Source organism: Podarcis raffonei, chromosome 6 (genome assembly GCF_027172205.1).
Source record: "Podarcis raffonei isolate rPodRaf1 chromosome 6, rPodRaf1.pri, whole genome shotgun sequence".
Taxonomy (NCBI): Eukaryota; Metazoa; Chordata; class Lepidosauria; order Squamata; family Lacertidae; genus Podarcis; species Podarcis raffonei.
The window spans coordinates 65,717,403-65,732,231 of record NC_070607.1 but is presented as its reverse complement, the minus strand read 5'-3'; the positions used below and the strand labels follow the sequence as shown (position 1 = coordinate 65,732,231).

The 14,829-nt window shown below is 39.2% G+C and overlaps 1 protein-coding gene across 8 annotated transcripts in view; it reads left to right on the top strand.

Annotated features, from left to right (window-relative positions):
- TRIM33 (tripartite motif containing 33) overlaps positions 1-14,829 on the top strand; it is a 58,960-nt gene that overhangs the window by 32,347 nt on the left and 11,784 nt on the right. For 2 of the 8 annotated variants that reach the window (XM_053393552.1, XM_053393549.1), the window contains exons 7-15: positions 1,016-1,162; positions 3,874-3,991; positions 5,531-5,710; positions 8,204-8,451; positions 8,656-8,823; positions 9,365-9,565; positions 11,000-11,132; positions 12,485-12,548; positions 14,581-14,740. In XM_053393552.1, coding sequence (XP_053249527.1) covers positions 1,016-1,162; positions 3,874-3,991; positions 5,531-5,710; positions 8,204-8,451; positions 8,656-8,823; positions 9,365-9,565; positions 11,000-11,132; positions 12,485-12,548; positions 14,581-14,740 — 1,419 coding nt within the window. The remainder of the gene's footprint in view (positions 1-1,015; positions 1,163-3,873; positions 3,992-5,530; positions 5,711-8,203; positions 8,452-8,655; positions 8,824-9,364; positions 9,566-10,999; positions 11,133-12,484; positions 12,549-14,580; positions 14,741-14,829) is intronic. The other 6 variants (XM_053393557.1, XM_053393555.1, XM_053393550.1 and 3 more) reach the window with 5 other exon arrangements.

The following is a 14,829-nucleotide window of genomic DNA, read 5'->3' as shown; positions in this document are numbered from 1 at the left end:
CAGGCTCACATAGTAGATCTTTTCTTTCTGCCCTCTGTATCATCCCATCTGCATCATCCCACCACCACCCCAAAACAAACAACTGCTCTGGAGGGCTGGGGATCACTACCAAACATCACAGGGCTCTGTTGTCCAGTGCTACAGTGGTAGGAAGAATTGCCCATAATCGGGCAGAACAGGATTTTCCCTTCTTCTCCTCTGAGGCCCCATCAATCCTCCAAACCAAAGGGTCCCCCAACCTCTGGAGCAGATTTTGGAAGCATGCAAAGCGCTATGGGGAGCAGAGATAAAGGGATAGGTTGAGGTAATAATAATAATAATAATAATAATAATAATAATAATAATAATAATTTGTGCAACTGGAATCTCAATCTGCTCATGCACAAACATCACTGGATACAACCCAGCATCTATATTTTAAAATAATCTAAAATAAACTACACTTTTCAGCATTATAGGAAGGAAATACATCTGAAATAGTTGCATGCAGTTTAACTAACACTAATTACAATCATGGTTACTGGGAAACTGAGAAAGTCATGTCTAAAATAAATCCATCTGTGAGACTGAAGTGTGCAGTCATAATTAAACTGAATAAAAATTGATGGCATTGCCAATGAGTATAAATATTATTTATTACAATTATATCCAATTTTTTTCTTTTTGAGTTCTGACAAAGTCTCCCACCCAACCACTTACTTAGCTTCAACAAGTTTTCAGCAGTGTACATTTTCAGATCATGTCCATGCCAACATGATAATTGTAATTTTAAAAAACAATTAACAGTTTTTGTTCTGCCCCGTGACCTGTCAGCACTCAGTGCCGGTATGGCACAAGGTTAGTCTACAAATAAAAGTCCACTCTCAAAATGTTAAATTTTACCCACTATTTGTTATAGCCACACTTCTGATTTACATCTCTACTAAGTATCTACATGTTGCATAGATAGATGTTTTAATTATTGCACTTGATATTATTTTTTAAAAATGGATATGTGTGTACTGTTTCTATTCAGACTGTAACAAAGGAGAGACAGATGAAGCTAATACAGCAGCAGAACGATATCAGTGGTCTGTCACGGCAGGTGAAACATGTGATGAACTTTACTAACTGGGCCATTGCAAGTGGCAGCAGCACTGCATTACTCTATAGCAAGCGACTGGTAAGGAAAGCTTTGAATTGCAGTATAGCATAGATTATAGTCTTATTCTTGCATTGAAACAAAGAATATTGCATCACGGGGACCCATGTTTTTCTTACTCTCAAAGCTTTCAGGTAAGTACAGCTAATGCCACTTTGCTAATATTTGTACAAGTGTTTCCAGTCCACACTTTATTCCAAACTTGATATTTAAATTACTGTAAAATTTGGAAGTTTGTTCGTTTGGCAAGCCAGCTAGCCCTGACACATCCTGCATTTTGATTAGGTAAATGTAACACTGCAATCCATAGCGTTGACAATTATGTAGGTCTTTCTAGCAGGTGCTCAACGGTTTTTTACCTGTTCCTGAATCTATATAGAAGTTGATGTCAGGCCAGATAGTTTCCGGTGGTTACCTAGGCTTCATGATGGTCAGCTGAGGGGCAATTTTTTGGCTTCTTTGCAAAGTTCATGGAGTTAGATGTTGTTGGAAACAAACAGTTTCACTTGTATAGACAGTCACTGAACCTTTAGTGCCTTGTAGCTATATGTAATTTACTCAGTACCAGTGAAGTGAGTCTGAAAAGGACTCCACCATAACCATTGATGGTGTGTTGGTAAGGCAGCTATAGCAACAACTTGCCTCCCCAAAAGCCTATGGAAGAATGTGATGCTAACAACCAATACCAAGAGGAAGGTCTACCAGGCTTGTGTGTTGAGCGCACTGCATTATGGAAGTGAGTCGTAAGCAACTTACACCTCAATGCCTTATGTGAGTGCTGTGTCAGGAAGATTTTGGGTATCACATTGTAGGACAGAGTCTCAAACAAATATGTGCTCTTCCAAGCCCACATTCCCACCATGTCCACACTTCTGTCTCAGCGACGTCTACTGCGGCTTGGTCACGTCCACACAATGGAAGATGGCCAGATCCCCAAAGATGTGCTTCATGGGGAGCTGTTTTTAGGCATCAGGCCTGTTGGCAGACCAACTCTGTGTTACAAAGATGTCTGCAAATGTGGCATGAAGGCTGGCAATATGAACCGTGCCATGTGGGAATCCCTTGCAGATGACCGCATTGCCTGAAGACAGTATCCATAGTAGTGACCAGAGGAGAAATGACCCCTGGGAGAAGCACAGAGAGAAGAAATGCCACGGTGCTTCTGTAACAGTAAAACCAGACTGTTATCTGTTCTACCTGCAGTAAAACATGTTTCTCCCATATTAGTCTCTACAGCCACAAGAAGCACTTTAACTCTCCAATGGTTTAACTTTACCCACCCGATGGCTCACTCTTCCATTGTCTCTTCAGACAGACAGATGCCAATAGTTTTAACAGTTATACAGTATACCATCCAATGAACAACTTCATCTGGGTAGTTAAGTTAAAAACCATAACAGCAATCACCAAGAATTCTAAAGAGTAAAATTTCCCCCAAGGAAATTTTTCCATTTCCCCTCTCTAGTTCTAGTTATTTGTAAACAAACTAAACAAACAAACACCAGGATAAAGTAAAACAAAAAACCAGAAATTTCAGTTGATGAAGTTGCCACTTGATTTGCTTCAAGTCAAAACCAGTTGTTTTAATGATGGACTGCAAATCAGAACTAAAACCCTGGTTGCAAAAAACTGTATCTGAATGTGTTTTATTTGATTAAGTTTTACCTTCCATATTGGACTACATTTGGCAGCTGGCTTAAATGTGTAGCACATTTATACAGCATGGAAAATTAATACAGCATTTATAAAAGTTGTGTTTACATGATAATTCAGGTGCCAATTGAAGTGGGCCATCAAAATTTTACTTGCATCACTGCTTGCCACCTTGGATCAATATCAGCAGTTGCTGTGAACTGAGCCTGCTCAATTCTCAGTAATTCCTGTGTCTGTTTCAGTGAAAGGCAGGAAGCACATTTTTCCATTAGAATTTTGGTACTGGAATTTGGCATTTAGCTTGCCGGAAGTGCTGCTGGAAGTTAAGGGGAACAAATTAGGGGGAATTTACTATCATTTTTGAGTGTTGGTATGGCTCTCTCAGTTTGTAATTCCAAAGTGATAAGAGTCTAGCACCTTGCTCAGGGTGTGTGTCTTTCACATTGAATGACTTGAGCATTGGGTGACACCTTAATCATTGAAGCAAATTAGAATTTAAAACCAATTCTGGGGTTTTGACTTAGAATAGAACTTTTCCCATGTCAAATATGCATCGTTTGCTTTCTACTCACATGGAAAAATTAAAAGTCTTGTTCTATATTTTGTGTATGTTTTCTGTGTTATCATTTGAACATTGGTACAACTAAAGTCAGGCATGTATAAAAATACAAGTTACCACTTACGAACTCTGGGTGGTATCAGACTAAGCTATTCCTAAAGTAGATCCATTGTAATCAATGGGTTTCAGTGAGTAAGTATTTTCATTCCACTGGGTATACTTTGAATGTGGCTTAGTCCTGTGCCACCATCTATTTGCTTAAAATCTACCTTCTTGTATTTTAGAAGTAATGCACTCCAGTAGTAATTCTCTTGCGACCTTATGTTTGTATCCTGCAATTCTTCTAAGCGACTGAAAATAAGGTTTAGCTTATTTCTATGAGATAGGTTAGGATAAGAGATGGCAGCTTGCTCAAAGCCACACACAGTTGTTGACAATTTGCATTTTGTTTTGTCGACTTCTTTTTGTTGACTCTCCGCACAATGTCATCACTAATCTGAGAGTGTTTGTCTTCTCACAGATCACGTTCCAGCTGCGACATATTTTAAAAGCACGATGTGATCCTGTCCCAGCTGCTAATGGAGCAATACGCTTCCATTGTGATCCCACATTCTGGGCAAAGAATGTAGTCAACTTAGGTGAGAGGGTGTTCCATTTTTCTGAAAGCTGAATTCAATGTGCAAAAATTCTTAATATGATGAGTAGCATGAACTAGATAGAACTTTCTGTAGACTACCACTAAAATTGGTGGTAGTGTCTTGGATCCATTCATACCAGGAAGCTTTTTTTCACTGTATAATTGTATAAAATTATCTGACTTTAAGCAGACATTAAGCCAAACTCCCCTTGTTTGGCAAGTCCTCTCCTCTCCTGTGCACATGATGAACTGTCATCTGTTTGCTTGTATGGGGTTGGATCCGAGCCAAAGCTTTTATAACATATGCAGCCACTACCCAGATGCTTCTCTCAAACTATGCTTCTGCTTTGCATGCAACTCCCTGTCACTAGAATAGTTCTCTCTACAGTCTGGATGCATTATTATTCACTTGGAAATCGATATGCCTTAATAGGTAGTGCTGCACTGCTCTTAATCATTGAATACGGTGGTGTTAGGCTACTTCAGATGCTTCTCCAGATTTTAGCTTTAATAATCTTCTAAGAAAGCACTGTGACAAGAGAGGTGGAGTGATGAGCAGGCACCACAGAGCGGAGGGGAGGGTCATGACAGTGGTGATGAAGGAGGAGTGGAGAGTGTCTCCTGAACTACATGCAAGATTGCTCTGTATAGATCAGTAGTGATTCCATGTACTCTGTTGGTAATTTCCTTCTATCCCTCTCTGGTAATAAAGGACACTGGAAAGTGTCAGCCTACAATCAGTGTGCTTCCTTGAAGGGGAAAGCAATTGAGGGTCAAATCTGGTAGCCCACATTCAGGCGTTGAAAGAAGACTTGTTTGTTCCAAACTTCTTAGTATGTTAGGCTGCAACTCAGTTGCCGTATTTCTGTAAACAAAGAAGTAGAAAACGATAGGAAGACATGGAAAACTCAGTCTAGTATTTGTCCTGTAGACTTAGTAATATGAATAATATTTATACCAGCTAAACAGGGCTGAAAAATTTCCAGAACTCTTAGCAGCACATTTTAGATATTCTAAGAGAAAATTGGGCACCAGATTCCAACTGGTCCCAAAATACTTTTGCATGGTATTGGCAGGACATTTTGGCTTTAAAGACTTAACAACTTCCTTATAGCGACAGATTAGAATGAGTAAAAACAATATTCCTTCAGTGACACAATGACTGAGCAAGGTGCATGCATTCTTTGGCATGGCAAAGCTCTAGTATCAAGTGAGAGACAGCTTCACAGGAGAGAAATCTATACCTTCATGCATGGCTTTCCAGCTTTTGGCCTATATAGAAGGAGAAAGGGCAATAGCAGGCAAAATCCCATTTAGATCCATGTTTGTGTATTAAAATCCCTTCCTTCATGTGTTAGACTTATATACCTCCCCATAGTAACTACAAGTAATATAAAAGAACAGAGAACTTTGATGAGAGAATTTATTGGTTGGATAATTAAGAGCCAGTATAGGATACTGAGCAAAATAGATTAGAGCCTCTTAGGTGTGTACAAAGGCTTATATGTCCATACCAGGTTTTTCCCGTGTTCTTCTCCAGCAGCAACTCCTCTTACTCTGTTGGAGGACACTTTCGAGGTTCCTCAAGCTTCAGGGCAGCTTGTTGGGCACTGTGAGGGGATGCTTCTGGAAAGGGGGAGGTATCGGAACCCCCCACTACATGTGCAGAGCTCATCATGCGGCCCTTTGGATTGGGGCTATACATTGGGAACTGAAAAAGGTATTGGAAATGAAGTCTTGGAAACTACATTAAAAAAAAATTCAGAGGAATCCTAGAGGGAGCAGAAAGTAAAAATAAATCAATAAATCTTGTCTTTAATTTACTGAAGAATGAACGGTGATGAGGACGGCCTTTGACAAATGCATATGACTAGAACAAATCTCTAGAATCAATGCAAGGATAATTCTGAAACCGGGGAAAACCATGGGTGTCATTGTCAAGTTCCTAAATGAACTGTTAAGAGAGGGGTCTCCCATTGCGGTTAATGGTACTGGAGTGTAAGTACTGATTTGGCTCCAGTAACACTGAAGAAAAGATTTCTAAGTTATGATTAATTTTAGACCTCCATTCAATAAATAGTGGGTGTGTGCTCTTGAATAAAACAGATTTTTCACCCTTCCAGGAATTTGTATTTGTTTTAGAATTACTAAAGTTGAGTCGAAGTTGTGATGCAAGAAAATCTAAAAATATTTTGATTAAGAATTATTGTTCATGTAAGAAATAACCAGGTACACAAATCATTGCAACTTACAGTAGAATAGCTTCAAGGAAGTTACTAGTTTTATAATTCAGATGATCAAGAAAAGGTCAGACCAAGAACTGGGCAAAAGAAAACAGATCTTGCTTGTTTAAAAATGCAGAGGGGTTTATCAGACAATTCACATTAATTTGCAGAAAGTTTCTTGAGCAACTAACAAATGCAAAACTTTTAGCTAAAATGGAGAATTTAGATGCTTGTCTTCTATTTTGGTGACACAAATTCAGTTCATTATAAGTATTTTAAGATGCATTAATCTGGATTTCTGTAAAACCAGCCTAGAGACTGTCCAAGAGACAAGTGTCTGTTGGGCGTGTGCAAGCGACTCTATATGCACACTAGGACTTCCTATAACTCTTGCTGCTTCAGCTGTCTCAGAGGTCTGTGGTTTGAAAAATTGTACTGCAAAGGCATTAGTACGTGCTCAGAAGCTTCCCATATAGTCTTTTGAACCTGGGGCACAGTACATAAAATGTAAAATTGGGGATGGGGGACCTATAGCCTTCTAGGTGTTCTACAACTCCTATCATTCCTGAACTTGGCCATGCTGGCTGAGGCTGGTGAGAGGGGGTCCAACAACATCTGGAGGATCACAGTCTCCCCATACTTGTGTTAAAGTTGTGAATCACTCAAATTCCTGTTTGAATGATGAAACAGAAAAATCATATTGCTGAACAGCGTGGTCTTATAAGCATCTTTGCAAGCATCTCTCACTGCTCAACTTAATCTTTGATAGCAAGGACAGAAGTACATAGCTGGCTGTTGTGTAGTTCTGAATTAAGGGACACTGCAGTATTTCAGCTCAGTATCACTGCACAAGACAAGGGGTGGAATTAAACCTTGCACTCTTCTGATTGTTCTGTCTTCTGAAGCATTTCAGCAATCTCCTCCTTCCCCTCCGCACAATGTTCTGGGGGTTCTCCCAGTTCTTCAGAGTGGAATTGGAGGAGGTGGCAGGGAGGTGAGGGGAAAGCCCTGTTGAACTACTGAGAGCCCTTGTGCTGACTTCTGCTAGAGTGCTGGCTTAGTTGAATCAGAAAGATAATTTGTTTAATGTGATTATAATTGAAAGACTCTTACGTGTAAAGAAACACAAGGCCCCTATTATCCTAAAATGGTTATAAATGCTCTGAGGTTTTGTTTTATACTTACAGCATTAACAGAAAACATTAAATTTTCTTACTTTTTTGTTTTTTTAAAACCCACATAAAATACATCATGGCTATAAAATGAAAAAATAAGTTTAAATGATCTGAATAAAGCCAGCAAAAACCAGAACAATGTTCTAATGGCCCCAAGGCACCTAAACATGTTTCTAAAAATGAAAAGACTAGGGGAAGGGTTTTCACCTGACATCAAAAAAACTACAGCTTAGGAGCCAGGCAGCTGTCTCTGGGGAGGATATTCCATAACCTGGACACCACTTGCAAAAGGCCTCTGGTGTAAAAATTACAGAGCTATATTTGTATATTTGTGTGATTTTCTGTCTTCATCTTTTAGTCTCTTAAGTATTAAATGCGTTTCCTTTAAAAATCTCTAGAATGCTTAAAGTTACAATATATAAATTGCATATTATGCACAAGCAATAATTACTCTGTATTTAAGTCTTTTTCCTTCTAATGCTATGGAAATGAGTTCATAAAATATTGAATGCTTATTGATGACACAAAATTACTTTGTTGCAAAAATGTGTTGCATGACGTTGATTGTGATGTATCTTTATGTATAAAACTAAGGTAAGATATGGGTACATCAGAACCAATATCTTATTTAAAGTCAATAAGGAAGTGCAAATAATTACAAGTCTCTGAATATATTGATTAAAAGTACATTTATTTTTAACTTTTTAGCTGCTGTGAAGCTAGGGTGTACATAGTGTAAAACTTCTAGACTGTTAACATTTAGCTTGAAATAAATAACTTTGTGATTGACCAATTCTCTCTCCTGTTGTTTAGGTAATCTTGTTATTGAAAACAAACCAACCCAAGGTTATACTCCTAATGTAGTAGTGGGACAAGTTCCTCCGGGAACAAACCACATCAGCAAACCTCCACCGCAAATTAATCTTGCACAGCTTCGGCTCCAGCATATGCAACAGCAGGTGTACGCACAACAAAAACACCAGCAGTTACAACAGATGAGGATGGGGCAGCCTGCAGGGCAGATTCCTCGCCAGGCAGGCCCACAGATGCTGCAGCAACAGGCAAGTTTCAGATGATCTAAATTAAGACACTCATTGTAGACACTAAATTGCACCTTTGGCACTTTGAGTTCTACCTTAATCCACAAAGTTTAAGGTAGGATTTATACCGCTGTCATGTAAAGCACAAAGATGCATCTTCATTTACTTCACTTGGCAAAGAGGACTGCTTTTATCTCATCTTTTAAAATACATAATGTTTTGTAGCCTCCGAGGTTGATAAGTATGCAGACCATGCAGAGGGGAATGAATTGCGGTGCTTTCCAAGCCCACCAGATGAGAATGGCTCAGAACACTGCTCGTCTCCCAGGGATACCGCGCCACAACGGGCCCCAGTACATGATGCAGCCACACTTACAAAGACAAGTATATGCTGTGTGCACATTTTGTTTCCCATCTTTGATTCTGGACTTTTGATTCAGCTCAGCTTCTATGTGTATATATCAGCTGTGAGACCTCTTTTAAAGGGACATCTCCTTCCATGTTGCTGGCTGTTTAAAGAGCCGCATAATAGGAATCTTGTAAAATTTTGGATATTACTAGCCACATGCAGAGTATTTAAGCTAATGGAGCATCTAATGAAATGCACTTGCAGCCACATTTTACCTTTCACAACTTTATTGCCTTTTGGCTGGATAACCAGCATGTTAATATGGGAATAATTTGTTATGTTCTCCGATTAAGGGGGAGTAGAGAGCTTGCAATAAGGTTTAAAAAAAGAGGACCTATAAAAAAGTGAATAAAATGCAAAATGTTTTAGAAGGTTTAAAACAATTATCAGCAATGGGAAACTCATGGAGAGAAATGCAGGAAGCAACAAGCTTTGAAAATTTCCAGTTTTGCATAGGAAAGAGTTTTCTCCTTATCATAACAATATTTTCTCTCTCTTGCTTCCCCCTCTCCTTTGTCTTGGCAGCATTCAAACCCAGGACATGCAGGTCCCTTCCCAGTTGTTTCAGTGCACAATAATACTATCAACCCAACAAGCCCTACAACAGCCACCATGGCCAATGCCAACCGTGGTCCAACAAGCCCATCTGTAGCAGCAATAGAGCTTATTCCATCAGTAACCAACCCAGAAAATTTGCCTTCCTTGCCAGATATTCCTCCTATACAGGTTAGTAAGCTATATGAAATCAGATGAAAGCTAATAATACGACATCAGAATTTCTAGATATTAATTGTGTGTTTGGTGTCAACACTTAAAAAACTGTATTGAAAAGGTACATTTGACTTGGGTCATCTTCTCATAAACTGACCAGAACCGTCTTGTTTTCCTAATCAGCTATGAAACTCACTGGACAAATCACTGTGTCTCCTCCTAATGTGCTTTACTCTTTCATTGCATTTTACACCATTTAGCATCAGTATTCTTATTTAGAATATTTTTCTGCTGGGGGGCGGCATTTATGATTTTTGAAACCTGTGTCTGAATTTATTCTGCACTGAAACTAAAATGCAGGAAATGTATTCAGTTCAGCTGTGTGTCTTCTAAGGTAGGGACTCCTAACTCATGGGCCACATGGCTCCCTCAAGATGTTTTTGTGTCCTCCCAGTTTGTCATTTAATGAATCAACACCCCCCATTAACTTCTGTGGGTCCTCTGCAATGATGCCACAAAGTTTTTTGTTCCCAGCCCACAAGCACATACACAAGGGTTTCCAAATGTGTCCATTAAAAGTGTGTTTTTAACTTCTAAAACACTTGTACTATCATGCCAAAATGTGTGTTTTATTTGGGGGTTTCACTTAATTGCTTTTGTAACTCCCTCACAACCTCCCTAAACTGTGTCCTTAAAAAAAAAGGCCACACAATATTTTTCATTTGGGCCCTGCCTACTTTTACATGAAGTTCCCGTAGTGTTGATTATAGATGGGTCAGTGCTACCCTTGGAGCTTGCTTGAAGGAAAAGCCCTACTACAAAATAAATGTATTCTTGTTTAAAACTAGAACAGATATCCTAAACTATTTTTGCCATCCACCCTGATCAGCTTTAAAAAAATATGATATATTTTCCATTCTTCTAGTGGCAACCCTCTTAGTAATATTGAAAGCATATGGTTTCTCCCTGTCTATGTTTATTGTCCTATATTTGAATAAGATAGTTAAAACATACAAATCAGGGCAACTTCATGAGTAAAATATAAGGTGCAATGAATGAGTTCCATAAGCAGAGAGTGGAAGTTGTTCTGAATGTAGACCTCTCTCTGACACAAACCTAGGCATCAGTATTGACAACTGAGTTTGAAATAAGCTTGTTTCTTAAAACTCATTGAATTCTAAGATTTTGCTACAATATTCTATGCTAAAGTTTATTAATAATTTGTAGCCATGTCATTTCCTAGACTCCTTGATTATACATGCAGGAATATAGCAAATACAAATATGGCAAAACTGAGTATTCATCTGTTTGTTTCCCCTTATTATGTGAATAAGTGCTAGTGCTTTAAACTCCTTCAGTGAAAATACAGATGATCCTCAAGCTGTCATTTCTAGCATGCTGCATTTAGACTTGGCAGAATCACTGTGTGGCTGTCCTCCTTTATTTCAGCTGGAAGATGCTGGTTCCAGTAACTTAGATAATTTACTAAGTAGGTATATCGCAGGCAGCCATCTACCCCCTCAGCCTATAAGCAGTATGAATCCCTCCCCTGGGCCCTCAGCCCTGTCTCCAGGCTCATCAGGTAAGCTGGGAAGAGGCAGTGGGCATCTGTACATTTCTGCTTAAATTGACACCTGCTTAAAGCAACCAGCAACTTTAATAATGACTGCTCCAAATACTTTAAAGAAGTTTGATGTTTCCAGTACATTTTCTCAGGTCTTAACATCCCTGTTTTTAATTCCATCCAGTTATTTCTAGTAACTTCTGCAGTAATGCTGATGAGCACTTCTTTCTCTCTTCCAGTGTCTGTACCTTTTATGTAGCTGTGATTTAGCCCAATTTTTATGCATGAAATAATTTCCCCTTCATAAAATAACCTGTAAATGAGAGGGCTATAAAAAGGAGTACAGCATTGTAGGCACCAGCTCACTAGAAAGAGTAACCCAGTCTGTGCAGCAAAAAGATTCCTGCTCAACAAGTCTCAAGTAGAAATAGATTTAAAACAGTATTATTGTGGCTCATGAGCCCAATAGTTTTAAAGTACATACCAGCAACTATTGCATTGTGACTACAGGCTTTAATGCTGTGAGCGTTAAAATTAAGTTTTCTGTACCACCCATCGTCATTGTTTCCAAGGCAGTTTCTGGAAAACCAAAGCAATAAAATCACAATATCATAATATACAACAATAGTTCATAAAATGAGTGCAATTGTCATGGCTAGTATGGAGCTGAACAGCAATCTCTTTTCATATCTGTTCCATGCTCTGGTGCTTCTGTACTATTTATATAGTCTTGCAGCTGTGTAATATTCTGTGCCAGAGTGCAATTGAAGTCCTGTTCTTGAAATTCATCTGCCACTGTGAAAATTCAGTCTAGCATAACTTGCCTATTTGTGCCACTGCTGTGGAATGTTGGAAGTAAGTGCAAAATGCAGAGAGGAGGAGAAATTGGGTTTATAGACCTTTCTCTACACACCTGGACAAATGTGTGTAAGGTCTCTTTAAAAATGTATTGCTAGTAAATCAGCATTCAGTCCCGTTTTACTCTGCACTCCAACCTTTTCAATTGTCTCTGATTATTCCCAGGGTTGTCAGCCTATATTAGTGTAGGTTCTCTTTAAATGTATCATATGTTTGTGGTTAATATGCAGTCATTAATAGTCTTTTATGATAGTTGCATCAGAATAAAGTAATTGGGATTAGAAATAATTTAGGGCTTGACTTAAGACGTAAGGAATCAGAGCAGCTATTTCATTTAAGGGGGGAAATTGTGAGATTAATTAACGTGAAATGATATTGAATGTAGAAGTTTTGAATTATTTTATTACCAGTGGTACTGTCTGTGCTGATACACAGGGTAGCGCTTGCATAACTTTAGATGTGCAGTTATACAGCTCATGCTGCTGGTGTAAACAATGATTCATCCTTCTTAGGTTTATCCAATTCACACACCCCTGTGAGGCCACCTAGTACCTCCAGCACGGGCAGTAGAGGCAGGTGAGTTGAATGGCTTCAAAACCAGCTACTAAGTTATTGAAGTGTATAGAGAACGAAATGCATATTACAGAATTTTTAAAATTCCCGTTTAAGAGACACATTGAGGCTTTTAAAAATCATCTGCCAAAAAATATGGAAATTGTAAAGCTCCCATTTTGACCACTGCACCACATAAAGAGGAAAGGCATTATATATTCTCTCATGTTTTGATCATTTGCATTTAGGTTCTATGCACACACACTTTCTTTTGGTCTTTCAGCCCCCACTTCTATCCTCTACCACAGGGGAACATAGTAGTTGACGACAGAACACAGGTGGCAGGGAGCCAAAGCACAAATTAAATAGGGCCAAAGGAATCACATTATGTGTGTGTTTTGTGTGTATGTGTCTATATCTCAACATACACAAACACATACCTTGCTTTGCTTTCTGAGCTCTTCACTGAGACCGTTCCTTTCTCAGCATGGAAACCGAGCAAGCTGTTCATGGAGGAAGATTGCTCTTTTCTTCCCTGGGCAGCTGGTCAGGGGGACTCAGCCATGTCCCTTCTCCCCTGTTGCTCCTCTGTTTTTACCTAATAAATGGGGGGATCTCAGGAAGGGAAGGTTTAAATCTCCCCACTTCACAGTTTTCACTCCCACCAATGCTGCTTAGCTGATCAGAAGGTAGTAGGTCAACTATGGGGAAACAGTGGCCTAGGAGGAGTTAAAACCTGTGGAGAGACTGGTAGATTCGAGGTTTCCAATCACTGCTGTACAGGTTAGGAGAACAGCCACTTGGGGTGAGTTCTAAATCAATGTTTAATAATATATGTGCTTGTAAATTATATATAAAAAGGTTGATAATGAACCTCATGCTGCAGAGCCCTGTCTGCGTATGTTGAAGCAAAAGTAAGACCACCAAAGTTATTATTTATGCCTTATATAGCCTGTTCCTGAATGTGAACTAGTCTGTTCATATATGGAATGTAGGGGGCCAATGTGCAGCAAGGGGGCCACTGCCACTGTGGTGATTCTTAACTTCATCGTTGCTCCTAATCTAGAGGGTTGAAACATGAAGGGGAAATGCATGAAACGTTAGCTGAAAATTAGCACAATATGTGAAAGTACAATAAGAGGAATGCAGTATTGCGCTCTTCTGATAGTTCCATCAGTGAAAGTGTTTCAGCTTGCCAGAAGGCATTATCCTCCCTTCTCCTCCTGCTGTTCTGGGGGTTCTGCTGACCATCGCCACCCACCAGGCAGAGGGGAGGGTGCTGGGGAAGGAGAGGGAAGATGCCTTATTGCAGGCTTCCTCAACCTCAGCCCTCCAGATGTTTTGAGACTACAATTCCCATCATCCCTGACCACTGGTCCTGCTAGCTAGGGATCATGGGAGTTGTAGGCCAAAAACATCCGGAGGGTCAAGGTTGAGGAAGCCTGCCTTATTGTGTAAACTGAAGCCCCTGCGTTGGGGTTCTTGTAAGAGCTGTGGTTATTGAACATCTAAAAAAGCAAGCGTTGATGAGGAAAAATCAGCTCTGCATTCTTGAAAGGGAATTTCCACCTTACCAAACTTACAGAAGTCTTGAATTTCTCACTTTAAAAACAGTGCATGAAGTCAGGGAAAGGGACTCTACAGTGGTATACTTGGATTTTTGAAAGGTATGCTTTTTATCAGCAAAAAAGATCAGGAAACAAGACCCTAACTCCTCTAGCTAGAATGTTTAAATTTCAGTGAGCAATTTTTCTGAAATTTGAACAGCTTGTATATCTCTCTCAAAAGATTCTCCATACCAGACTCTAATGACAGAGGCAGATTTGATATTTAGGACATACTTATTTTATGTTTGGTAAAGTGCTAAAAATCCATTCCCTCTCTAATTTGGAACCACTTCTACACCTGTAAAAACCAGCTTGGTTATGATGCCTCCTAACCAAGTGCTTTATACGGGCACAATTGCTTTCACTAATTATATGGAATTTTTAATTATTTTAATTCTAGCATTTTGAAGTGCAATTTAAAACGTGTGCTTAATCTCTTTGCTTTCCAGCTGTGGTTCATCAGGCCGAACTGTGGAAAAGAACAATATTAGTTTCAAGACTGAACATGTGAAAGTTAAACAGGAGCCAGGCACAGAAGAAGAGGTATGCAGTTACTCGGGACCAGTGAAGCAAGAAAAAACAGAGGATGGCAGGAGGAGCGCTTGCATGGTAAAAATCTATTTGTATGTTGTACAATTTATCATACAAACTATCAGCAAAGAGAACTGAGGGCATTTATATTTTATTGCTTTAGGAGA